This window comes from Orcinus orca, chromosome 2, assembly GCF_937001465.1.
Source record: "Orcinus orca chromosome 2, mOrcOrc1.1, whole genome shotgun sequence".
NCBI lineage: Eukaryota > Metazoa > Chordata > Mammalia > Artiodactyla > Delphinidae > Orcinus > Orcinus orca.
In genome coordinates, this window is record NC_064560.1 from 58456681 (window position 1) to 58483809 (window position 27129).

A 27129-nucleotide genomic window follows, 5' to 3' on the forward strand; every position below is an offset into this window, starting at 1 on the left:
AGTGAGGAGGGTGCACTTTGAAATGAAAGCCACTCACTAGCAGGATAGTGTCTTCATTCCTTAAGCACGACTGCTCGGCTACCTGAATTGGCCATTTGACCCTTCCCGACCCCCCCCACCCCCGGTCACACCAAGACTCCAGTGTTGCCAAGAGATCTGCTCCGATCTGAATACAGGGGGGTCTTTTAGAGCTTTGTGCCTTTGCTTGTTGTTCTGTCTGCTGGAAATGCTCACTCTTCTGTCTTTCCTTCCCACGTGGAAAACCCTCATTCAGCTTTCAAGCCTCAGCTCAGGGGCCGATTCCTTGGTGACACCAACCATAAAGTCACTTCAGATGGGCGCACTTGATTCAGACCATTATTATGAAACTTCCCACATGAGGAATATTATCCATGTACTCATCTGTCTTCTCTCACTGGCTGTAAAGGACCATGTCTTCATCCTTTACATCACGAATGCCTGGCACACGACGAATCTCAGAATATAGTTGTTGCAAAAATGAATGAACAATATCAACATAACAGCAACGCTAACTCTGACAATAGCACCTTGTATTTGCATTGTCCGTTTGGGCTGGCAACCCATTTTAATATATAAGATGTTTTGGATACTAAGACACAAATCAGTGTGAATAGCAACATACTGTTATATGCAGGGAGAAAAATACCCCCCAAGGCAAAATAAACAAACTAAGAGCTTGGACTTTGGCTAGGAGGACTTTGGCTAGGAAGGCAGCCTGAAATTAGGAATTTCCTTCAAGTTCTTCTCTTGGATCCCAATTTATATAAGGACAAATCTATGTCGGTCCTGTAAGCTAGGCAAGTTATGGCAGAAGGATTAAGGGGGTCTGCATGAAAGAATGCAGAGCAGGGTGCTGAGGAAGGCTTGTGGAGGAGCAGGGTCCCTGGGTGGAAGGGCAGAGCCCATTGAGAGCTGTTATGCTTGCACGCTTGGAGATGCTGCAAGAGAGTGTGTGCCTTTCGCGGGAGCAGCTCATGAGTCTGGCAGTGCCTCCGTGCAGTGCCCCAGATGCTGAGGACCACCCAGAGTGGGGATCTCCACTGGTCTTGCTTCTGGCTGAGACTTGGCTGCACATCTGGGCCAGAAATGTTTCTCAGGTAGACAGCTACAGCAGCTAGGACAGGGCTGCCCTACCTGGTCGACGGGAGGTGCACCGCCCCCCCAACCTCCCACAAACGTGTTCTCCAAATGATCAGAAGCTCTCCTCCCTCCTGGGATGGCTGGCACTAGGGCTTCCTCCACAGCAGCTCTCATCTGGCAAGGGAAAGCTCCAGTCAACCTGAGCCCTTCCTCAGTCTTCCATCTGCATATGAAAGATTTGAGCAGAAAATTTCAGGGTCGATCCCACCTCTCAAATCTGGAGAAGCACAGGTCTCTGAGTAAGGACGAGCAAAGGCACCCAAATCACGTACACGTGAAAAGATTCAGAGGCTCAGAAGGGACCTAAATGAGGAACCAAAGCAAATACCCTCAAATGAAAGTACTGTAGGAAATCAGAGAAAACTTTAGAGTAGTGGTTTTCAAACATGACCCATGAGTGGACTGAAAATCAATTTAGTGGGTTGAGAACAGCTTTTTTTTTTTTTTAAAAGAAAAGGAATAGAGTTTATCAAAATGCATCAGGTTCTTGGCAAAATCATTTTAAAATAATGTTTATTGAAGATTAGTTGATTTGTAATGTGTTAATTTCTGCTATACAGCAGTGTGACTCAGTTATTATTCTTTTTCATATTCTTTTCCATTATGGTTTATCACAGGATATAGTTCCCTGTGCTATATAGTAGGACCTTGTTGTCTACCCATCCTATATATAATAGTTTACATCTGCTAATCCCAAACTCGCAATCCATCCCTCCCCCACCCCCTCCTCCTTGGCAATCACAAGTCCGCTCTCTATGTCTGTGAGTCTGTTTCTGTTTCATAGATATGTTCGTTTGTGTTGTATTTTAGATTCCACACATAAGTGGTATCATACTTGTCTTTTTCCTTCTGACCTACTTTGCTTAGTATGATAATCTCTAGGTCCATCCATGTTACTGCAAATGGCACTATTTCATTCTTTTTTATGGCTGAGTAATATACCATTGCATATATGTACACACCTTCTTATCCATTCATCTGTCGATGGACATTTAGGTTGTTTCCATGACCTGGCTATAGTAAATAGTGCTGCTATGAACATTGGGGTGCATGTATCTTTTCGAATTATACTTTTGTCTGGGTATATGTCCAGGAGTGGGATTGCTGGGTCATATGCCAACTCTATTTTTAGTTTTTTGAGGAACCTCCATACTGTTCTCCATAATGGCTGCACCAATTTAAGAAAAATCATTTTTATATCATCTTTGTCATGTTTTCACCTTATTATACCATAGTAAGTGTGTTGTTTCATAAACCTTTTGTTTTGACTCTTTGTATTTATTTATATATTTATAACTATTTATATACATAGACATCTAATGTGTTTATGTGGTACATACTGTGATGTAAAATGTAAATTCTTACTGTAAGTGAATATTTACAAAGTTTCAAGAACAGTACTGTAGAAAGAACATTGGGTGGGATTTGGAAAGGCAGAGATGTGTTAGGAGAGCATTTTCAGCCCCAAGTATTCTTGATCTTCTCTTTCAACAAGATGGTCTTATCCCCGTCATCCAAGGCAGGGATTCCAGACCTAAGTCAGCTATGAGGTGATTTTTCGCTTTTCCTATCCTCACCTGTCCTTAAATCGATTAGAGGGGTTTAAACAAGGGAAAGAATCAGAAAAAGTGGGAGGCACTCTGGGCTCATGTGCCTTCCGTCTTCTCATCCTCCAAGGGTGTTCAGAGTCAATTCCAGCCACACTGCAGTGGTCCGAGCACCTGGGGCAGCTGCTGATGGAGGGAGGAGACCCATGGCCTTGACTAAGCAATGTCTGGGCACGCACTTCCACTGCACTGAGCTCTTTGTCAAAAGCAAACAGTAGGGCTTCCCTGGTGGCGCAGTGGTTGAGAGTCCGCCTGCCGATGCAGGGGACACAGGTTCGTGCCCTGGTCCGGGAAGATCCCACATGCCGCAGAGCGGCTGGGCCAGTGAGCCATGGCCGCTGAGCCTGTGCGTCCGGAGCCTGTGCTCCGCAATGGGAGAAGCCACAACAGTGAGAGGCCCGCATCCCGCAAAAAAAAACAAAAACAAAAGAACATTAAAAAAAAAAAAAAAGCAAACATTATAAGTGTGTGTGTGTGTGCATGCGTGCTGTGTGTTGAGAGAAATAGAAAATAATATTGAAAGAGATGATACATAATCTCTTACCAAAACCGAAATCCCAAACAATCGTACACACACACACACACATACACACATACACACGTGTGTGTGCACACACACAATGGCAGCAGTTGGACCACAAAGTCCAACAGTTCTTTTAGGCCAAAGACTCCATGATGATTTGTAGCTGTTATTTTGTTTTTCTTTGAATCTCCTCTCAGTTCGCCTTAGAGGTCATTGGATATCAGTTTAATGCCCCTGCAGTTCCTTCCCCAGGAAGGGATTTTTGTTGTTTATCCAGGAGTATGTCTTGAGCATCTTTCTCAAGGCAGGTCTTTTAGCAAGTAGGTCATATTTTCAGTTTGTCTGTTTTAAATTTTCTTTTTTTGTCTTGATCTTTTCTCTTTTCTAGATTGTAACTAAGTGATGTATACATATTTATTACCAATGTATGATATTGCCACTTTGCCCACAGAAGGGCACCTGGGACAGCCCTAGGTCTGGATAAGGGTGTGGTTTTAATTCAAAGAAGTGTTATCTAAAAATGGGATCTGAAGAGTGATGAAAATTTAGCATCACCTAGGGTTATAGAGAGCAGGTGAGGCATCGGGAAGTGCCTGTGCCTCGGCCGGCAGGTTAGAGAAAGCCAGGGCTGCTCAGGAGGCTAAGAGCTTAGCTGTGCAGTGGACGGAGTTCAGGAAAGGAGCAGAGCGAGAGCTGAAGAGGGTGGTCGGGGCAGACCCTGCTGATGGAAGAGCAGATATTTGGGCCACAAAAGGAGGCTAACTCTAAGTTAAATCTCAATCATTGACGGTTCTCAACAGGATTTTGAAGTAAATGATAAAAATAATTTTGAAAGAGATAATATATAATGTCCTCCAAACAACCATTTGCTCTGAACTGAGAGGTTGGAATCAGGAGGAAGTGAGAGGATTCCCAGCACCTGTAGGGAGAGGCATCAGGTACGGTGTCTTTCTTGGAATGGATGAAGAGGAAACAGCTACGCTCAAACATCACTTTCAAAAATTCTTTATGGAGCCATCCATAATATAAAAATAGAACGTGAAACCTCTAATTCATTAAGGACAAGAAAGAGTGAATGGCTTGCCTGGAAATCAAGAAAAGGAGGCAGTAAGAAGATACATAGGGCTTCCCTGGTGGCACAGTGGTTGAGAGTCTGCCTGCCGATGCAGGGGACGCGGGTTCGTGCCCCGGTCCGGGAAGATCCCACATGCCGCGGAGCGGCTGGGCCCGTGAGCCATGGCCGCTGAGCCTGTGCGTCCGGAGCTTGTGCTCCGCAACGGGAGAGGCCACAACAGTGAGAGGCCCGCGTACCGCAAAAAAAAAAAAAAAAAAAGAAGCTATGTAAAGAGAGCAAAACAAAGCATATCAGAAGGAAGACGTCTCAATTAAGATATGATATAAGGTTGTATATTAAATGTGTATAAGATATACAAAATATAGTATAAGATATAAGGTTGTATATTAAAATAAGAAGTCTCCCAGATACAGCTTAAAAAAGGGAAATTTAAAAACCCAAAGAAACAAACTCTCCCTCCCACTCCTATTATATCCCACTTGTAAGGGACACGTTTAAAACTAAATCACGTGAAGTTAAAAATAGTGACGGGCAAGGACCATGCAAATGCAGATTAAAAGAAAGAGGGGTAGCAATGTTAATTCTGTCAGACAAAATAAAAACTGAGGCAACTGTTAAATAGATCAAGAAGTACTTTTTACAAAATGATAAAAACACACAATGGAGGTATGAAAATCAGAGAACTTTATGTACCTAAGAAAGGCATTGAAATATGTAAAATAAAATTTTTTTGAAATATATTACAAATATGGCACCAGATTTCAATGTACATGGCTCTAAGCTTTTTCAGATTAATTAGACAAAAATATAAATAGTTGATGACTTATAAGATTGAATATATACACATATTTTAATATCACATTTGAGTATATACATATTTGAAACTCCAAACAGAGGAAAATCATTCTTTTCAAATGTGCACTGAACATTTAAAACATTTAGTTACATCACATACTGGCTTACAAAATAAACCTCAATAAATTCCAACAAATAAAAAGTGTCCAGGGCACATCCTGTGGCCATGATGCAATTAAATTGGAATTTTCTAGTAAAAAAATTACAAGAACAACAAGGCTAAATCTTGGAAATTTAACCACAAGAAATTAACAATAGCAATAGCAGTCTTCTAAAAAACTGAGTTTCAATTGGAAATCAAAGCTGCAATTACAGGCCATTTCTAAAATAACAACAATTAGAGCATCATGTTTCAAAATTCATGGGTTGTGGCCAAAGGGGTATTCAGAAGAAAATTTCTAGCTTTTTATAATAATGGTGATTATGACAATGGTGGCTGTAATAACTAGCCAACAAACTGTGCTAAGGGATTTACATCCAGTATTTCAATTTATTATCTATCACAAAGTTGCTGTGAGGCGGCTCCTACAATCATCCCCATTTTGCAGATAACAAAACTTGAGTCACAGAAAAGTTAAGTAGATTTTCAAGTTCGGACACCTATTGGACTGGGATTTAAACTAAGACCTACTTGGGATCCATGCCAGACCAGGTAATCACTGCATGATATGCTGTTATTTCTAAAATAGAAAGAACGGATTTGGGGGAACTAAATATTAAACTCTAGAAGATGGAGAAAAGAATAAAACAAATATCAGAAAAACAGGAAGGAAAAAGGAATAAAACTTAAGCCGAAATAAATACGTTGGAAAGCAAACTGAAAAGAGTAGATGTTTTTACTAATTCTAAGAATGAGTCCTTTGAGAGGACCAATAGAATAGCTCTCTTCAATCAGGTAAATCAAAGCAGAGAGGAAGGAGGACTGGAGGACCAACTGAAATGTACAACACTGGCCATGAGAGACAAAGTGTATGTATAGAATAGTTTCAGAGAAAAAAATTTAAATTGTGAATATGTAATGGACAGCTCTATACTAATAAATTTGAAAATCTTGATGAAAGGGTCATTTTATGAACAAGGTAAGTGATCAAAATTGACAGAGGAAAAGATTTTTGAAAAATTGAATAGACCAATAACCAAGGAAACAATGGAAAGTTTCAAAAGTGATGCCAGGACCAAAAGATTTTATGGAAAACTATTTCAAACTTTTACTGGATATATTTTAACTATTTCAGACCCGGGCCCTCGGCAGTGAAAACGCAGAGTCCTAACCGCTGGACCTCAGGGAATTCCCCCAATTCCTTTTATAATAACCTAAGACAGCCCAAAGTGGGGTGATAGGCCATTTCTTTTTGTGAGCGTAGATACAGAGATCCTAAACTAGATGTAAGCAAACTAAATTCAGTTCTCTATGAAAAGAATTGCACACTAAGATCCGATAGGATCAAAATACTGGGGGCTCGGTCTTAATAATGCCAGTAATATGTTTCTTCACACTGAGAACTCAAAAGAACGATACACAACATGGCCAAGGAGCTGAAAAAGCATTTAATAAGCAACACAGTTCTTGGAGAAAATACTTCCCAAATTAAAACTAGTAGAATATTTCCTTAATATAATAAAAAATAATTTTATCTCAATATAGCCATCAATATTCTACTTAACTAGAGAATTTCCATTAATATCTAGAAAAAGACATGGAACTCCTCTATTGTAGCCATTATTTACTAAAATTCTGGAAACTTTAGTCAGTAGACTTAGAAAATAAAATGAAATAAGTGGTATAAATATTTTAAAATGAAGCGAGCTTATTAATATTCAGAGATCACATGATTGGAAATGCAAGAGAAACTATTGAATAGTTTCTAGGTAAGAGAGATCTGTAAGGTTGCTGGTTATGAAATAAATATGCAAAAGCCATAACTTACATATGAGCAATAACCAATGAGAAAAAATACTTTACAAATGGTCCATTCAAAATAAAAACAAAAGTGCTGACAAATAAATGTTACTAGAGATATTTAAAGCGTATATGAAGAAGAATATAAAAGTGGATTGAAGGTCTGAAAAGAAAAGCTGAACAAATATAAAAACAAAACAACAATTAAAAAAATGGTCCTGGATGGGAAGACTTTCTCCCCAAATTCATCTGTAAATATGAGACAGTCTCAATAAAAATTTCAACCAGATATTTTCAAATCTGAGAAAATTATTATAAAGTTAATCAGAACTACTAGTTAACAAAAATTAGCCATAAATTTCAATTTTATTCTTTGGAACAGAAACCTTTATTTTTCTGGTTATAATTGTGATACATGATTGTTGTCCAAAGAAATCAGGAATAGGAAATTATTAAGTAGAAAGGAAAAGCTCCTTGTAAATTCCATCTCCCAACATCTTCCTTCACCTTCCAGAAAAAATTATTAACAGTTGGGTTTTTATTCATACAAGTACACTTTTATAACCCAAACTAGTCGGTACGTCTACTTTATGGTGTTTCTTACAATATACTGTGGACCTCTTTCCATAGCCGTATATTTTATTCTTGATATTGGTCACATAATGTTCCATTGTGTGAATGTTCCATGATATGTTTAATAAAATCTCTCATTGATGTACATTTAGATTGTTCCTACTATTTTACTTTTTTCTTTTTCTTTTTAGTCCATCTGTGTATCAGGCACTCAGCTGAGTCCTTTTCAGAGCTACCTGCTTTCGTTCCCACAGTGGTTAGCATTGTCATTGCCAATTTATGGGTGATCAGCAAGTCATAAGAGAGTTCAACACTTGGCTTGAATTTGCACAGGTAAGGGGCAGACCTGGCATACAAACTAAGGCCACCTCCAGAGTCTAAGCCCTTGGCCAGGACATTTGTGCACCTGCTTGTCACTCCTCCCAATTACAAGCATCCTTGGGGTAGCTCTGGGCAGCTGACTGCTTATTTCATGGTAACAACAATTGTTTTACCTTTTTTTGCAAACATTCTATTTATAGGTAGATAACATATGGTGGTTTTTTAAATTGAAGTAGAGTTGATTTCCAATGCTGTGCCAATCTCTGCTGTACAGCAAAGTGACTCAGTTATACACATACAGACATTCTTCTTTAAAATTCTTTTCCATTATGGTTTATCCCAGGATATTGAATATAGTTCCGTGTGCTGTAAATTAAGACCTTGCTGTTCATTCATTCTAAATGTAATAGTTTACATCTAGCAACCACAAACTCCCAGTCCATCCGTTTCCCTCACCCCCCACGTTGAAAACCACAGGTCTGTTCTCTATGTCTGTGAGTCTGTTTCTCTTTTGTAAATAAGTTCATTTGTGTCATATTTTAGATTCCACATATAAGTGATATCATATGATATTTGTCTTTCTCTTTCTGACTTACTTCACTTAGTATGATAATCTCTAGTTGCATCCATGTTGCTGCAAATGGCATTATTTCATTCTTTTTTATGGCTGAATAGTATTCCATTGTATATATGTACCACATCTTCTTTATCCATTCATCTGTTGATGGACATTTAGGTTGTTTCCATGTTTTGGCTATTGTGAACAGTGCTGCTATGAACATAGGGGTGCATGGACCTTTTTGAATTATAGTTTTGTCCTGGTATATTCCCAGGAGTGGGATTGCTGGATCATATGGTAATTCTGTTTTTAGTTTTCTGATGTACCACCATAGTATTTTCCATAGTGGCTGCACCAACTTACATTCCCACCAACAGTGTAGGAGGGTAACCTTTTCTCCACACCCTCTCCAGCATTTGTTATTTGTAGACTTTTTTAAAATTTTTAATTAATTAATTTATTTTTGCTGTGTTGGGTCTTCATTTCTGTGCAAGGGCTTTCTCTAGTTGTGGCAAGCGGGGGCCACCCTTCATCGCGGTGCACGGGCCTCTCACTATCGCGACCTCTCTAGTTGCGGAGCACAGGCTCCAGACGCGCAGGCTCAGTAGTTGTGGCTCATGGGCCTAGTTGCTCCACGGCATGTGGGATCCTCCCAGACCAGGGCTCGAACCCGTGTCCCCTGCATTAGCAGGCAGATTCTCAACCACTGCGCCACCCGTGAGGCCCTATTTGTAGACTTTTTAATGATGGCCATTCTCACCAGTGTGAAGTGGTACCTCATTGTAGTTTTGATTTGCATTTCTCTAATAATTAGCGATGTCGAGCATCTTTTCATGTGCCTGTTGGCCGTCTGTAGGCAACAACATTTACTGAGTGTCTCCTATATGTGAAGCCCTCTTCCGAGCACTGGGATTTAATGAAGAATCCGTCTTAGCCAGTCCCTCCAGAACAGTGGTGGGTGGATGTTCCTTTCCTGAATTTGTCTAGGTTCTTTTTGAGGTTAATTATATTTTCGGCCTTTTCCATCTTGGAGGGAATGCATGCTGAGGGGAAATAGTCCTGTCCATCTTCATCCTTTGTCTCAGAGGCCTGGGTTTTTGGGGGTCATGCTGGTGATCTGACTTGTGCTTGCACGTTGATGGATTTGATCACCTTCCAGGATGCTGAAAGTGCAGAGGCCCCTGTGAGGGCCTCCTCTTAGCATCTTACACACGCCTTCAGGATTTTCCCGAGGAGCAGATTCCAGAATGTCTTTCCAATGGCTCTGACTTGTCATCTACTCTCAGGTGCAACCCACTACGACTCCTTATCACTCTGATGTCAGTCGGTTACCTGGAATCCTTCCTTCTGTGGTACTAGAGGGGATGTTTTCCCTGGTGTTTCGTCATAGTTCTGCAGAGAAGTAGACCAATAGGAGGTAGATAGATACATGGATGGATAGATAGACAACAGATAGATGTAAGGAAGGAGATTTATTATGAGGGATTGGCTCATGTGCATACGTAGGCTGAGAAGTCCTAAGATCTGCTCTCTGCAAGTTGGGGGCCCAGGAAAGTGGGTGGTGTGGTCCAGTCCAAACCCAAAGGCCTGAGAACAAGGGGAGCCAGTGGTGTAAGTCCTGGTCCAAGTCCAAACGCCCAAGAACTTGGACCACCAATATCCAAGAGCAGGAGAAGATGGCTGTCCCAGTTCCAGCAGAGAGAGTGATTTTTCTCTTCCTGCACCTTCTTCTTCTTCTAGTCAGACCCTCAAAAGATTGGATGATGCCCACCCACTTGGATGTGGGCAGATCTTTTTTACTCAGTCTACCGGTTCAAATGTTAATCTCTCCTGGAGAACCCTGACAGACACAGCCAGTAATACTGAAAACACTTAGCCCAGTGGAGTTGACATATAAACTTAACCATCACGCCTGGGATCATTTCACCTTATATTGGTGTGGAAAAGGTCAACTGAAGGCAAAGGAACTTTTGAGATGTTCATCCACCATTCCTCCCTCCCTCCCTCCCTCTCTTCCTTCCTTCCTTCCTTCCTTCCTTCCTTCCTTCCTTCCTTCCTTCCTTCACTGGACATGCAAATGCCCCTGCTCTGTGCTAAGCCCTGTCAAAGGTCTGCAGACATAAAAATAGTGAGATATGGTCAGTGCAGAGGAAGAAAGACCAAGGGTATAAAACTAACTTCAACACCACCTTCTCACTTTACCAGTTGGGAAAGAGGCTATGAGGTGCTGTGTCATTTGTCTTGTCCTGTGACCGATGTATACAGACATACACACCACCAGTCCCAGCGGCATGTCCCACGGAATCCTATTAAAGATACTCTTTTAGAAAGAAAAGGAGCCATGAATTTCCTCCCTTCATTTCTTATCTCTGAGTCACTCTTTAGCTGAAGACAAAAATTATCCCTGGGCAAGAGTGACCAAACTTTAAAAATTGCCTTTGATATAGAACACTGTTGGAGAATTCAGAAATTTGAAACACATTTTATCAACTAGTTCCCCTTTCTCCATATGGCTATTTACCGTCTCAGAGTTCTCCAGTCAAGTGAGTATATTCTAACCAGATGGAAGTACCTTTCTTCCAGTGGGTTAGCTTTGCCCGAAAGATAACAGGCACATAACAGTTTTTCTCAACAAGTGCTTTCCGAGGGAACAAAGGAAAACGAAGGAAGGAAAGAAGAAAAGAAAGAAGGAGAGAAGGAAGGACTTCACTGATCCTTCTCCTGCGTCCCCAGTCTGGAAGTTTTTCAAGCCCCTTGAAAGGAAGAACCATCCGTTTCTTTGCACTTCATCTTTATGCTTTTGGCTCTGCATTTTCTATACAGATGACAGCTAAGCCAAGGTGGGTCTAAACATACATTGGGAACTGTGATGGTGAATTGGTTCGTATCCCTTCTGGCCACACAATCTCCTCATATGTGTGACGGGGAGACCCCTTCTGGCCTGAGCATTCTGTGGAAACTCTAACTAAAGAGAATGCTATCATGGTTTGGGGGGAAAGCCCCTCCCAAGGAGCTGGTTCCTGGGTGAAGTGGATCCTTTGGATTTTTCTGCTGGGAAGGGGAAGCAGCTGGTCCTTTTAGCTTAGCCATGTTGGAAACCTCAGCTGTGTATCCCTGGGAAGTCTCTGGAAGAGACCCACAAGACAGTCTCATGGAGGACCCACGGGGGGCAGAACACATCTGACAAGAGTTTGGCAAATGCTCTTGAAGCCCAGGGTAAAATCAGAGAGAGCTCATTAGCTTTGACCTGTTGAAGATGGCTGGAATCAGGGAATGGCACGGGCTTGCCCCTCACTTGCTCTGCTGACATTTGGTTCCATTAGGGACCAAGAGCTGGTTCCAATGTCCTGAGAGCAATTACCAAAGCTAAGCTGAACACGGTGCTGTGTTTTCAATTATTGTCTCTCTCTCTCTCTCTCTCTCTCTCCTCTCTCTTTCTCTCTCTCTATGCCAGGCCTAGAGGCAACATAGTCTCCCACAGAAGTCAATCCTGGCTTCTCCTCTACAATCCTTTTGCGATCATCCTCTTTCTTTTTTACATTTTCCATAATAACAAGGCTCATTTTGAAAACCCTCTTTGCTCTGGACCTAAGGGTTAATCCCTCATCCCCTGTGCCTTGCCCATCCCGCGGCTTCTGCCATCCCACACGACAGCCAAGGCCACAGAAGTTGCGGTTCTCTCAGGAAAAGCTTATTTTAAGAAACTGACAGCTCTCATCAGACACTCGTGCAATGGTCCCCTGGGATTAGCCCAGTTTCCACCAAGGAATATTATCCCTCTACTCTCCTAAATCCTACATGCAGCCAACTTTTCCACCACTGAGTGAAGCGCACAGCCTTGTACCTGGTCCAGAAAGCCCCCAAATGTCTGTGTCCTGGAAAATGGCCAGTGAGTGAGCTCGCCTTTGCTGGGACAGCTATTGTGGGTTAGGAGAGGACATGGGGAGAAAGGGAATTGGGTTTGCAGTCTAAGAATCCATGCAGACGGTAGCAATGCTTGGTGAAAAAAGAAGGCAACAGGCCTTTATACCAGAGCCAGGAACTGAAGGGGAAAAGAATTGGGGCCTTCACTGGGGGTGACTGGCACCTCTCCTAGGCTTGGGATGGGATAAAAGACAGTTTCAAAAAGCCCCTTGGCCCTTGAATGTCACTGTTTTCTGTAAATTATGCCAGTGGCATCAGAGAGAAGAACAACTGTGCCAGCAGGATTTTTTTTTTTTTTTAACATCTTTACTGGAGTATAATGGCTTTACAATGGTGTGTTAGTTTCTGCTTTATAACAAAGTGAATCAGTTATACATATACATATATCCCCACATCTCCTCCCTCTTGCGTCTCCCTCCCTCCCACCCTCCCTATCCCACCCCTCTAGGTGGTCACAAAGCACCGAGGTGATCTCCCTGTGCCATGAGGCTGCTTCCCACTAGCTATCTATTTTACGTTTGATAGTGTATATATGTCCATGCCCCTCTCTCACTTTGTCACAGTTTACCCTTCCCCCTCCCCATATCCTCAAGTCCATTCTCTAGTAGGTCTGTGTCTTTATTCCCGTCTTACCCCTAGGTTCTTCATGACCTTTTTTTTTTCTTCCTTAGATTCCATATATATGTGTTAGCATACGGTATTTGTTTTTCTCTTTCTGACTTACTTCACTCTGTATGACAGACTCTAGGTCCATCCACCTCACTACAAATAATTCAATTTCGTTTCTTTTTATGGCTGAGTAATATTCCATTGTATATATGTGCCACATCTTCTTTATCCATTCATCCAACGATGGACACTTAGGTTGCTTCCATGTCCTGGCTATTATAAATAGAGCTGCAATGAACATTTTGATACACGACTCTTTTTGAATTATGGTTTTCTCAGGGTATATGCCCAGTAGTGGGATTGCTGGGTCATATGGTAGTTCTATTTGTAGTTTTTTAAGGAACCTCCGTACTGTTTTCCATAGTGGCTGTATCAATTTACATTCCCACCAGCAGTGCAAGAGTGTTCCCTTTTCTCCACACCCTCTCCAGCATTTATTGTTTCTAGATTTTTTGATGATGGCCATTCTGACCGGTGTGAGATGATAGCTCATTGTAGTTTTGATTTGCATTTCTCTAATGATTAATGAAGTTGAGTATTCTTTCATGTGTTTGTTGGCAATCTGTATATCTTCTTTGGAGAAATGTCTATTTAGGTCTTCTGCCCATTTTTGGATTGGGTTGTTTGTTTTTTTGTTATTGAGCTGCATGAGCTGCTTGTATATTTTGGAGATTAATTCTTTGTCAGTTTCTTCATTTGCAAATATTTTCTCCCATTCTGAGGGTTGTCTTTTGGTCTTGTTTATGGTTTCCTTTGCTGTGCAAAAGCTTTTAAGTTTCATTAGGTCCCATTTGTTTATTTTTGTTTTTATTTCCATTTCTCTAAGAGGTGGGTCAAAAAGGATCTTGCTGTGATTTATGTCATAGAGTGTTCTGCCTATGTTTTCCTCTAAGAGTTTGATAGTTTCTGCCTTACATTTAGATCTTTAATCCATTTTGAGCTTATTTTTGTGTATGGTGTTAGGGAGTGTTCTAATCTCATACTTTTACATGTATCTGTCCAGTTTTCTCAGAACCACTTATTGAAGCGGCTGTCTTTTCTCCACTGTATATTCTTGCCTCCTTTATCAAAGATAAGGTGACCATATGTGTGTGGGTTTATCTCTGGGGTTTCGATCCTGTTCCATTGATCTATCTTTCTGTTTTTGTGCCAGTACCATACTGTCTTGATTACTGTAGCTTTGTAGTATAGTCTGAAGTCAGAGAGCCTGATTCCTCCAGCTCCGTTTTTCGTTCTCAAGATTGCTTTGGCTATTCGGGGTCTTTTGTGTTTCCATACAAATTGTGAAATTTTTTGTTCTAGTTCTGTGAAAAATGCCAGTGGTAGTTTGATAGGGATTGCAGTGAATTTGTAGATTGCTTTGGGTAGTAGAGTCATTTTCACAATGTTGATTCTTCCAATCCAAGAACATGGTATATCTCTCCATCTATTTGTATCATCTTTAATTTCTTTCCTCAGTGTCTTATAATTTTCTGCATACAGGTCTTTTGTCTCCTTAGGCAGATTTATTCCTAGACATTTTATTCTTTTTGTTGCAATGGTAAATGGGAGTGTTTTCTTGATTTCATTTTCAGATTTTTCATCATTAGTGTATAGGAATGCCAGAGATTTCTGTGCATTAATTTTGTATCCTGCCAGTAGGATTTTTTTAAGCAAAAAAGAAGTTTTATTCGTTTGTCTAAGTGAATAGATAGTGTGGCTTCAGGCATGACTGAATCTAGGTGTTCATATGGCATTGTCTAGGCTCGTCCTTCTCACTCTTTCTCTCTGTCCTCCTTCCTTTCTCTCTTTTTCTTCCCCTGTGGGTTCTGTACCTTCTGTGTTGGCTTCACTCTCAGGCAGTCCTGTCCATGTGGTGGCATCGGCAATTCTGGATTTATATCCCCTCTGTATAGCACCAGCAAAAGTCCAGAAGGATTTTAAACTTTGATTGTCTTTCAATATTTCAAATACCTAATGGACCAGTGCTGGCTGTGACCAACACACGCACACACACACACTTCCTTCTCCATGAGTCCCAGGTGAACTATGGGGAATCCTCATGAAGCTGAACGAAATGCAAAGAAGTTTGAATATTTTAATCCCTATAGTGGTGCTGGTGTTGAGAGTTACAAATTCTGGGATGTTGCATTGGCATAATGCAAAGGATCGCCGGTGCTGGGGAATGGTGGCAGGAAGGAGAAATTTACAATTTGGATTTGAAAGATGACATCCGGAAGTAAAGGCTAGTGATGAGAAGAAGGAAAAAATTTTAAAAAGAACTACTATAAAAGCTTGAATTCTCTGTATTCTTCAGCCAATAGATCTGAGCATTGATATTTAGGTGAATGAATCCTCTAGAAATGAAGCAGGTTTCGAGCAAGCAGACCATGCCCTCTGGACTTGGGTTCATGACTTCGGTAAAATGCAGAACTGATTTAAAAAAAAAAAGAGTTTCAGTGGTTTTTGGGGAAGGAAGCAGACTCTGTGGGCTGTGGCTCAAAGAGGAGGTGAGACTGAGAGCAGAAAGTACAGAGTGTAAAACGTTTGTTCAAGAAGATAGGAAGGACAGAAGAATGGTCCATTGTCAACATTGTGCCTGTTGATAACAGCATTGGGCTCTACACTTAAAAATCTGTTAAGATGGTAGATCTCATGTTAAGTGTTCTTATCATAATAAAGAAAAAGGAAAAAAATATGAAGGGGATAAAAGAGAGGCAGGTAACAAGAGGAAGATAGGGATTCAACACATAGTTTTTAAAAGACAGACAATTTGAGTATGTTTACATGCTGATGATAAAACCCAGAACAGAGGGAGAGAATGAGGTGAAAGAATGATGCTAATAAATGGCGGTGTGGAGCCATAGTAAAGATGCAGGCTCCAGAGTCAGACTGCCTGTTTGAATTCCTGCTTTCACCGTGTTCTAGCTGTGTGATCTTGGGGAAGTGACCTAACCTCTCTGTGCCTCAGTTATCTTTCTTTGTAAAATGAGGATATTGATGGAACCTACAGTAGATTTTGTGAGAACTAAATGGTAAAGCAATTAGAACAGTACATCATAAGCACTAAATAAGTGTTAGCAATTATCATTTTTATTGTTGTTAAGTCTAAAGAACTGAGTGGTATCCCGAGAACGGATGGGTGGGTTGACCTCAATAGGAGGGCAAACGTTTCACTACGAAGGGTATGGACAGGTATGTATGGATGGCAAATGGATTTGTATATTCGATGGTGGAAATTTGGGAGGGATTGCTATCTGAAAACTTCTGTGTTTCTATGAAGCAGAAGGTGACATTACCTGTTTATGATGAGGAGAGAGGTAAATCTAGTTTTGAAGACAGTGAAGTCTTGAAATAGGCATTATTGAGAATGCATGATCAACCTAACCATGGAAACACAGTACAGTTGTTGGCCAGAATGTTTCACGAAACCAATCTGCTCAGGAGTGGGCGTGTCCCCTGCAGGGCTCAGAAACCTGCAAGCAGCCATGGAACTTAGTGGAGGATTCACCTGTGCTTGGGGTTTTGCTATTACAGTAAGTCCCCTACAAACGAGTTCCGTTCCGAGAACACGGTCGTAAGTCCAATTTGTTCAAGTCCAACAAAGTTAGCCTAGGTACCCAACTAACACAATCGCCTATATAGTACTGTACTGGAATGGGTTTATCATACTTTTCCCACAAATAATACATAAAAAACAAACAAAAACAAAAATAAAGAAAACAGTTTTAATCTTACAGTACAGTACCTTGAAAAGTACAGTAGTACCAGCTACATCACCACTGCTTTTACACTTGCTTCCGGACATCCTGGGCTTGAGATAAAAATACTGTACTCTATACGGTACTGTACAGTAAAGTACACAAAAGCACAACCACTTGTAGAGGATGCACGCACGTGACAGTGTGTGCCAGACACGTGAACTCACTTATGTGATTGGACAGGCGAACACATGTTCGCATCTTTGAAAGTTTGCAACTTGAAGGTTTGTATGTAGGGGACTTAGTGTGTTCGAGATGGAAGGACACAGAGTACAGGACTTTGGGATATTGGCCAGAGGGTGCTTGATGAAATGGACCAACATTGAGTTAATTTATACTGAAGCATTCAGAAGAGTGCCTGATGTATAGAGTAGGCTCTCAACTAGTTATCCATTCATTCATTTTAATTCATTGCTATTGGCTGCTATAGATGATTGGTGGATAAATTGATAAAATTCAAAGGCTAATAGAGAAAGCAATAAAATGGTGCAACTGGGTATTGAAAAACACTGTCTTCTTTTAAAAAGAAGTTCTCTTTGGGGGGATTATGTAATGTGAAAGGGCTCCTACTTGATGAAATGCTGGAAGGCCTCTGCTTTTTCTTATTCAATACTAGTTGTGCACGAACAGCAGTACCCGTGGGCCAAGAGCATCCCACATTTGTTATTCTGGCAACAGGCTTGTTTTGTGGCTTGGGCCTGAGTCAGAACTGCTTTGGATGCAGCATCAGGGCCCCTTTCACCACCTGCCTCACGGAGACTGAATCCGGGGCAGGCCCCTCAAGGTGAAGCGGAGCTGAGCTGGGCTGGGCTGAAAGTGACGCCATTGACCTGATGGGTGAAGCCAGTCTTTGATCCATCAGCCTGTGAGAGTTTGATCCCATGGCAATAGATGACAGAGCCAGAGACCCTCGGCCTGGCTGTGATACCGGCCAGGTGTGACCTTGGTCCCAGGAAAGGGCACACAGGTTTGCCAGACACCTGTTGTGTGCTAAGCCCTTTGGCATGAACTGTCCCTGATTCACCTTGTTTTACACTCAAAACAACACTGATGGGTCAGCGTTCGGTGAGACTCCCAACCCTTCTAGTTTGTAGGCTCTTCATCTGAGAATGGAGCGCGTAGACGTCAGCGGTCTTCAGCCTGGGCTCTGTGAATTCTCAGGTTGCTGTGGAGAAGATACAGACGTTACCAGGGTTAGCAAGAAGGGACTGGCGGGGGCAGCTTAGTCTTCCCCTTTGCCCTGATCTGCTCTAGAGTCTGGAGTTCCCTGTACACTTTTGACTGAAGAACGGCTTTTACATTTAAAAATCTCGCAGAGCACAGGTCTCTGTGATCTCTAAAATTCTTCCTGGGATCTGATCACTGCCTCTCCTGCAAATGCTCTTTGTGGCTTTGCATTTGAGCCTCCTTCTCTGTGCCTTGGTGTCCCTGCATGCAGAAGGAGGGTTTGGATAAGAGAAGCTCTGGCCTCTGGGATCCTGGGAGTGGAGGGCCTGGTAAAAACACTTGGGCTCACTGAACCCCGTGTGGCCGGCACCCTAGAAGGGCCAGTGATACTGAAGGATGATCTCTCCATCTGTCCTGTCTCACGGGCACCGCACCCGGCACTCGCGGCTCAGTTCCAGGACTCAGGTCTCTCTCCACTTGTCCACATCAAGTCACATTGCCTCTTCCCATTTTCTCTTTCCTCCAGGGACCCATGAAGTGGTGGCTAAGCCCAGTTTGGTCGCCACCCGTCCACCGAGGGCCAGAGATCAGGAAAGGAAGAAGGGCAGCTTTACTTCCTCCCTCAGGATGGAGCCACACAGCCATTCTGGAAAGAGCAGAAAATCCACAAAATTCTGGTCCATCTCCCGGTCCCTGATCCTGTGTAATGCCAAGACCAGTGACGATGGCTCAAGCCCCGATGAGAGATATCCTGATCCTTTTGAGATTTCCCTGGGCCACGGCAAGGAGGGACTTTTCCTCTCATCTGTGCAGCTGGCAGACACGTCAGAGGCCGGGCCCGACAGCGTTCCTGATCTCACGCTGTCCTCTGAGGCCGCTCCACTGCAGGCAGCTGGGAGTGATGGAGGCCAGAACTGTAGGAGGATGCTCTTCATGAAGGTACGCCCAGGATTTGTGGGGCTGGAGGAGGCTGCAGTTGCCTTCCGGTGCTGTGAATGAAAGTCTTCGCGTTTTTTTATTCCAAAGTCAGGAAGGCACAGAGTTCTCATTCTGAACGAGAGCAGGGAAGAAGTTGAGGCAGGGCCCACTGGAATGATGACAAGGAGCACGGCAGTGAATCAGGCTCAGTTGACCTTCCTGCTTGAGACATTCTTTGAGATACGGTGTCAGCCCCAGGTAAACTGAGCCTGGGTCCCTGCTGGAAAATGCCAGGTGCAATACACTGGGAAGGGCTCATCTCCAGACAGACAGTATCCAGCACACCACAGGCAGCTCAGATCGAATCCAGTAGAGAACCTGATAGAAGCTGACTTATAAGGCCCGGACTGAGAAGGAGCTGGAAGGTCGAGCAGGGCAAGGAGTACAGCCTGAGTGAGTTTGCACTTGAATGCTGACCGAGAACGTTCCCCAGGTGCCCCTTGCCAGTTCCAACACAGGTGTGAGTGAGGGCTGGCAGGCAGAGCCATAAAGGAAGGGGGAGAGGGAAAACTAAGTAGGGTTTGGAGACTTGCCAAGATACAGAATGTTTTCTCTTCTGTTAGACAGTATTTCAATTTTTGTTATTATAGCAAGGTGGAAATTGCAGGGTACTGTGAGATAGAGGCGATTAAAGGATTTCACTCTCGAATTAGTCTCTATAAGTCCTATGCCCTCAGCCTTCCATCAAAGGCAGGATTTCTCAAGGGTCCAAACAGCCCTGAACCTTGGAGCCAGTGCGACTCGCTCAGGGATGGGCCAGCCCCGAGGGGCTTCTCCCACACCTTACTGCCAAGACCCGCGGGGCACAGTCACGTGACTGTCAACAGCAACTAGGGAAGGTGTTCCGGTACCTTTGGAGGAGATGCAGTGCTCTTGCATCTTTCCTTGAGGAAGAAAATCATTGCTTAACACATGAATAGTAAACACCATCGTGTAACATTATATAACAGGTTAGCAGGTCCGGCCCAATAATCTCCACACACAAGCAGCTACTTCAAGGGACCCACCCAGCCTAGGGTGCTCCATCACCCACAAGGTGGCTTCTGTTGATGGGACCTGAGCTCACCCGATAGGGTAGAAGGAGGGAACAGCAGCTCAGTGGGTTTGGGGGAGTCTGGCCAGGCTCCTGGTTTGCCACCAATGATGTGACCAGTATACAATCCATCAACTGAGAGTCAAGTTTATTAATGACAATACCAATTTATCCAGGTCAGAGTTCACATAAATGAAATTTAAAAATCATTTGGAGATTCCAGTGGACTCCAGAACGAACTTTTCACTTGCTTCTATTTAACTGAACAAGCATTTCCTGAGCACCTGTTACGTGCCAGGCACGATAGGGATCCAGCCCCTGCCTTCAAGGAACTTGTCTCAAGTGGAGGAACAGAGAATACACTCCAACGGGGCTGTTGGAGGCTCAAAAGGAGGCGGCACATCTCTAGGGGTGGGTATCAGTACATTTAGTCAATGTTTACAGAGTACCGACCGGTGTCAGGCACTCTAGGGGGTAAACCAGACTCAGTCCCTGCCCTTGGGCAGCTTTTCTTCTCGTGGGGGGATACAGGTGTTAACAATTCAGCATATGCTATAATATTAAAGAGTGAAGGGCTCTGAAGAAATATTAAGCAGGATAAAGGGATAGAGAGCAATGAGGAGGGGTCACTGCCCTTTTTGAAAAGGTGATCACGAAGGCTCCTCCAAAGAAGTGACATTTGAGCCATGACCTGAACGAATGAAGCAGAGAAGGGAGTCATATGAACAACAGGCGGGAAGAGCGTTCCGGGCGGAGGGAACAGCATGTGTGAAGACAGGAAGAGAAGAATGTGCTTGTGGAATGCTGGAGGAGAATAGGGTGCACGGGCGGTTCAGGGAAGGGGAGAGCAGGGGAGGATGGAGTCGGGGTGGTAGCCAGGCACCATACGTGGAGTTTTACTCTCAGAAGGATGGGGAAGCCTTGGAAGACGGAGCAGGGGAGTGACCCGATCCTTTTCAGGAGCACTCTGGCTGCTGAGCAGAGAATGGAGCGTAGGGAGGCCGGTTAGCGGAGCTACGACAATAACCGAGGCCGGAAGTGACGTGGCTGGACTGAAAGGGTCATGGGGAAGGCACTGAGGATGCTCAGGGTAGGCATTTATTTTCAAGACAAAGCCAACGGGATTTGTCGATGGAAGGATGGAGGGGGGCGAGAGGCAGCAAGTTCAACTGCAAGTTCTGACCTGACCTACCCCGGGGAAAGGAGGTGGCCTGTTCTAATATGGGAAATACTCAGGGCTGCAAAAATGATCGGGAAAAGGTGAGATGTTGCCAGAAGGACGCAGGATCTGACAAAGCAGGGGTGGGTGGAAAAGAATCCTAGGTGGAAGGAGCTGTGTGAGCAAAGATGAGGGCAGGAGGCACCGAGTGCTTATGCGTGGGCCACCGTGCACAGGAGAGTGTGTCTCGAGCTGCGTTTTGGGCGCCTGTCCAGTGACAGGAGGCTGGAGACCCGGGGAAGCTAGATGAACAGGCATAGGACAGGAAACTGGCAAGGGGTCAACGATAAACTCCACCTTTTCGTCTCTCTGTGATTCACATGTGCACCATAATTTGGTTTAAAAAATGTTTTCACAGCTCTATCTCATTGTCTCCTTCCTGGGAGGAAGGAAGTCACAGCGGCATTTGTATTTCCGAGGGCGAGGGTGGGCCGTATGGCACAGGGGCTGGCGGCGTGGGCTCATTAGTCTGACTGCTTGGCCTTGAGTCCAGCTTTCCCAGTTGTGTGATCCTGGACAATTCACTTTAACTTTTTATTTTATATTGGAGTATAGTCGATTAACAGTGCTGTGATATTGATAGTTTCAGGTGTACAGCAAAGTGATTCAGTTATACGTATGCATGTGTCTATTCTTTTTCAAATTCTTTTCCCATTTAAGTTGTTATGTAATATTGAGCAGAGTTCCCTGTGCTATACAGTAGGTCCTTGTTGGTCACTTTACCTTTTTGTGTGCCCATTTTCTCATCTATGAAATGGAGAATGTTAATAATGATATATGAGTTTTCTTAGGATAAAGCTATAAGTATTTACATAAGAAAATCCACAGTGCAGTGCACATAGTAATTGCTTAATAAATACTATTATTATTATTTCTGTTTTAGGATGGGGATGCTGACTGTCACTGAGTAATTAAGTAATTCATGAATTCAATAGCATATATTAAATGTGCCAGGCCGTGGGCAAGACTTGTAGCTTTGCAATGCTCATAGGCTAATGAGGAAGACAGGGATGAAACAGATGATTCCTGTTTCGGGGTGCAGCTACAGATCTGTAAGGGAAATCGTGGGGGTACTGAGGAGGAATGTGCTGTTCTATTTGGGGAAGGGCAACCCGGAGGGGGTGAAAGCAGGATCTCCAAGTAGACAAGTCCAGATCCTAGCCGTACGAACAGGCAGAGGGACAGGAAGAAGTCTCAGAGGCTGGAAAGTGGTTTGTTTGCTGAGATGGGGGGAGGAGTGATGTGCATTTGCGTCAAGTTCGAGGCAGGGATGAACTGGGAAGGCAGATAGGGGTATTGGCCAGCTCTGAACCCAAGACTGTTTTTTTCTTTTTAAGGAGCACAGGTGATCTTTAACTATCCATGAATGAGTTCTGAGCAAGTAAATGTTTCAGTTGTCTGAGCAGGTCCTGTATCAAAAGTGCCAGGGCAGAAAGGCAAAGGTGACAGCTTGTCCCAATTTCCTTTTCTGGAAGAGCCTCTGTGTACTCAGTAACACCCCCCTCCCTGTCCCTTCTCGCAGGGACACTCTAGCCCCCGCCTGGCTCCTGCCCTGCACCCAGGCATGACTCAGTTGGCCCAGATGGACTCCTCAGCTTCCAGCAATGCCATGGTTACACTGATTTCAAAACAACATCTGGAAAGAGGCCCTGTGACATCAGCCTCTTCTCTAGAAACGCCTAATACGAAAATTAAAAAAGAGGAAGTTAGATAAACAGCCAACTGAAAAAAAAAAAGCCTTATTGGATGTGTTGTGTTTGGCACAATTAGGACTAAGTAAATCATCACCTAGGGATGTGTCAAAGCTGGGCAGGGGTGTGCGGAATCTGGAGTAAGCATTTGGATCTGTGCTGTGCGTTAAGGGACTGGCAGGGTCCTTTTTCAGGAGGAGCTTCCAGACCCCTGGGGAAGAATGTTCAAAGCCAGACTCCCCAACCTAATAAACAAAAACGCAATGTATCAGACCTAGACTTTTCAAAGGAGGGAATGCACAGACTCCTTGGCTACTCCAGACCCACTGTCTTTTTCCAAATGGCAAGAGTATTTTTTTTTTTACATCTTTATTGGAGTATAATTGCTTTACAATGGTGTGTTAGTTTCTGCTTTATAACGAAGTGAATCAGTTATACATATACATATGTTCCCATATCTCTTCCCTCTTGCATCTCCCTCCCTTCCACCCTCTCTATCCACCCCTCCAGGCGGTCACAAAGCACCGAGCTGATCTCCCTGTGCTATGCAGCTGCTTCCCACTAGCTATCTACCTTACGTTTGGTAGTGTATATATGTCCATGCCTCTCTCTCGCTTTGTCACAGCTTACCCTTCCCCTCCCCATATCCTCAAGTCCATTCTCTAGTAGGTCTGTGTCTTTATTCCCGTCTTACCCCTAGGTTCTTCATGACATTTTTTTTTAATTCCACATATATGTGTTAGCATATGGTATTTGTCTTTCTCTTTCTGACTTACTTCACTCTGTATGACGGACTCTAGGTCTATCCACCTCATTACAAATAGCTCAATTTCATTTCTTTTTATGGCTGAGTAATATTCCATTGTATATATGTGCCACATCTTCTTTATCCATTCATCTGATGATGGACACTTAGGTTGTTTCCATCTCTGGGCTATAGTAAATAGAGCTGCCATGAACATTTTGGTACACGACTCTTTTTGAATTATGGTTTTCTCAGGGTATATGCCCAGTAGTGGGATTGCTGGGTCATATGGTAGTTCTATTTGTAGTTTTTTAAGGAACCTCCATACTGTTCTCCACAGTGGCTGTATCAATTTACATTCCCACCAACAGTGCAAGAGGGCTCCCTTTTCTCCACACCCTCTCCAGCATTTATTGTTTCTGGATTTTTTGATGATGGCCATTCTGACTGGTGTGAGATGATATCTCATTGTAGTTTTGATTTGCATTTCTCTAATGATTAATGAAGTTGAGCATTTTTTTCATGTGTTTGTTGGCAGTCTGTATATCTTCTTTGGAGAAATGTCTATTTAGGTCTTCTGCCCATTTTTGGATTGGGTTGTTTGTTTTTTTGTTATTGAGCTGCATGAGCTGCTTGTAAATTTTGGAGATTAATTCTTTGTCAGTTGCTTTATTTACAAATATTTTCTCCCATTCTGAGGGTTGTCTTTTGGTCTTGTTTATTGTTTCCTTTGCTGTGCAAAAGCTTTTAAGTTTGTTTATTTTTTATAAACAAATTTGTTTATTTTTTTTTTTATTTCCATTTCTCTAGAAGGTGGGTCAAAAAGGATCTTGCTGTGATTTCTGTCATGGAGTATTCTGCCTATGTTTTCCTCTAAGAGTTTGATAGTTTCTGGCTTTACATTTAGGTCTTTAATCCATTTTGAGCTTATTTTTGTGTATGGTGTTAGGGAGTGATCTTATCTCATACTTTTACATGTACCTGTCCAGTTTTCCCAGCACCACTTATTGAAGAGGCTCTCCTTTCTCCACTGTACATTCCTGCCTCCTTTATCAAAGATAAGGTGACCATATGTGCGTGGGTTTATCTCTGGGGTTTCTATCCTGTTCCATTGATCTATCTTTCTGTTTTTGTGCCAGTACCATACTGTCTTGATTACTGTAGCTTTGTAGTCTGAAGTCAGGGAGCCTGATTCCTCCAGCTCAGTTTTTTGTTCTCAAGATGGCTTTGGCTATTCAGGGTCTTTTGTGTTTCCATACAAATTGTGAAATTTTTTGTTCTAGTTCTGTGAAAAATGCCAGTGGTAGTTTGATAGGGATTGCACTGAATCTGTAGATTGCTTTGGGTAGTAGAGTCATTTTCACAATGTTGATTCTTCCAATCCAAGAACATGGTATATCTCTCCATCTATTTGTATCATCTTTAATTTCTTTCATCAGTGTCTTATAATTTTCTGCATACAGGTCTTTTGTCTCCTTAGGTAGGTTTATTCCTAGACATTTTATTCTTTTTGTTGCAATGGTAAATGGGAGTGTTTTCTTGATTTCACTTTCAGATTTTTCATCATTAGTGTATAGGAATGCCAGAGATTTCTGTGCATTAATTTTGTACCCTGCTACTTTATCAAATTCATTGATTAGCTCTAGTAGTTTTCTGGTAGCATCTTTAGGATTCTCTATGTATAGTATCATGACATCTGCAAACAGTGACAGTTTTACTTCTTCTTTTCCAATTTGGATTCCTTTTATTTCCTTTTCTTCTTTGATTGCTGTGGCTAAAACTTCCAAAACTATGTTGAATAAGAGTGGTGAGTGTGGGCAACCTTGTCTTGTTCCTGATCTTAGTGGAAATGCTTTCAGTTTTTCACCATTGAGGACGATGTTGGCTGTGGGTTTGTCATATATGGCCTTTGTTATGTTGAGGAAAGTTCCCTCTATGTCTACTTTCTGCAGGGTTTTTATCATAAATGGGTGTTGAATTTTGTCGAAAGTTTTCTCTGCATCTATTGAGATGATCATATGGTTTTTCTCCTTCAATTTGTTAATATGGTTTATCACATTGACTGACTTGCGTATACTGATGAATCCTTGCATTCCTGGAATAAACCCCACTTGATCATGGTGTATGATCCTTTTAATGTGCTGTTGGATTCTGTTTGCTAGTATTTTGTTGAGGATTTTTGCATCTATGTTCATCAGTGATATTGGCCTGTAGTTTTCTTTCTTTGTGACATCCTTGTCTGGTTTTGGTATCAAGGTGATGGTGGCCTCGTAGAATGAGTTTGGGAGTGTTCCTCCCTCTGCTATATTTTGGAAGAGTTTGAAAAGGACAGGTGTTAGCTCTTCTCTAAATATTTGATAGAATTCGCCTGTGAAGCCATCTGGTCCTGGGCTTTTGTTTGTTGGAAGATTTTTAATCACAGTTTCAATTTCAGTGCTTGTGATTGGTCTGTTCATATTTTCTATTTCTTCCTGATTCAGTCTTGGCAGGTTGTGCATTTCTAAGAATTTGTCCATTTCTTCCAGGTTGTCCATTTTATTGGCATAGAGTTGCTTGTAGTAATCTCTCATGATCTTTTGTATTTCTGCAGTGTCAGTTGTTACTTCTCCTTTTTCATTTCTAATTCTATTGATTTGAGTCATCTCCCTTTTTTTCTTGAGGAGTCTGGCTAATGGTTTATCAATTTTGTTTATTTTCTCAAAGAACCAGCTTTTAGTTTTATTGATCTTTGCTATCATTTCCTTCATTTCTTTTTCATTTATTTCTGATCTGATTTTTATTATTTCTTTTCTTCTGCTAACTTTGGGGGGTTTTTGTTCTTCTTTCTCTAATTGCTTTAGGTGCGAGGTTAGGTTGTTTATTCGAGATGTTTCCTGTTTCTTAAGGTAGGATTGTATTGCTATAAACTTCCCTCTTAGAATGGCTTTTGCTGCATCCCATAGATTTTGGGTTGTCGTGTCTCCATTGTCATTTGTTTCTAGGTATTTTTTTATTTCCTCTTTGATTTCTTCAGTGATCACTTCGTTATTAAGTAGTTTATTGTTTGGCCTCCATGTGTTTGTATTTTTTACAGATCTTTTCCTGTAATTGATAGCTAGTCTCATAGTGTTGTGGTCAGAAAAGATACTTGAAACAATTTCAATTTTCTTAAATTTACCATGGCTTGACTTGTGACCCAAGATATGATCTATCCTGGAGAATGTTCCATGAGCACTTGAGAAAAATGTGTATTCTGTTGTTTTTGGATGGAATGTCCTATAAATATCAATTAAGTCCATCTTGTTTAATGTATCATTTAAAGCTTGTGTTTCCTTATTTATTTTCATTTTGTATGATCTGTCCATTGGTGAAAGTGGGGTGTTAAAGTCCCCTACTATGAATGTGTTACT

At 42.3% G+C, this 27129-nt stretch overlaps 1 protein-coding gene across 4 annotated transcripts in view; it reads left to right on the forward strand.

The window, feature by feature from the left end:
- Positions 1-27129, forward strand: part of IL16 (interleukin 16) — a 116630-nt gene that overhangs the window by 14212 nt on the left and 75289 nt on the right. For 3 of the 4 annotated variants that reach the window (XM_033402963.2, XM_049705733.1, XM_012536221.3), the window contains exon 2: positions 18601-19013. In XM_033402963.2, coding sequence (XP_033258854.1) covers positions 18601-19013 — 413 coding nt within the window. Of the gene's footprint in view, positions 1-18600; positions 19014-27129 lie in introns of those variants that run through there. The other variant, XM_049705734.1, reaches the window with a different exon arrangement.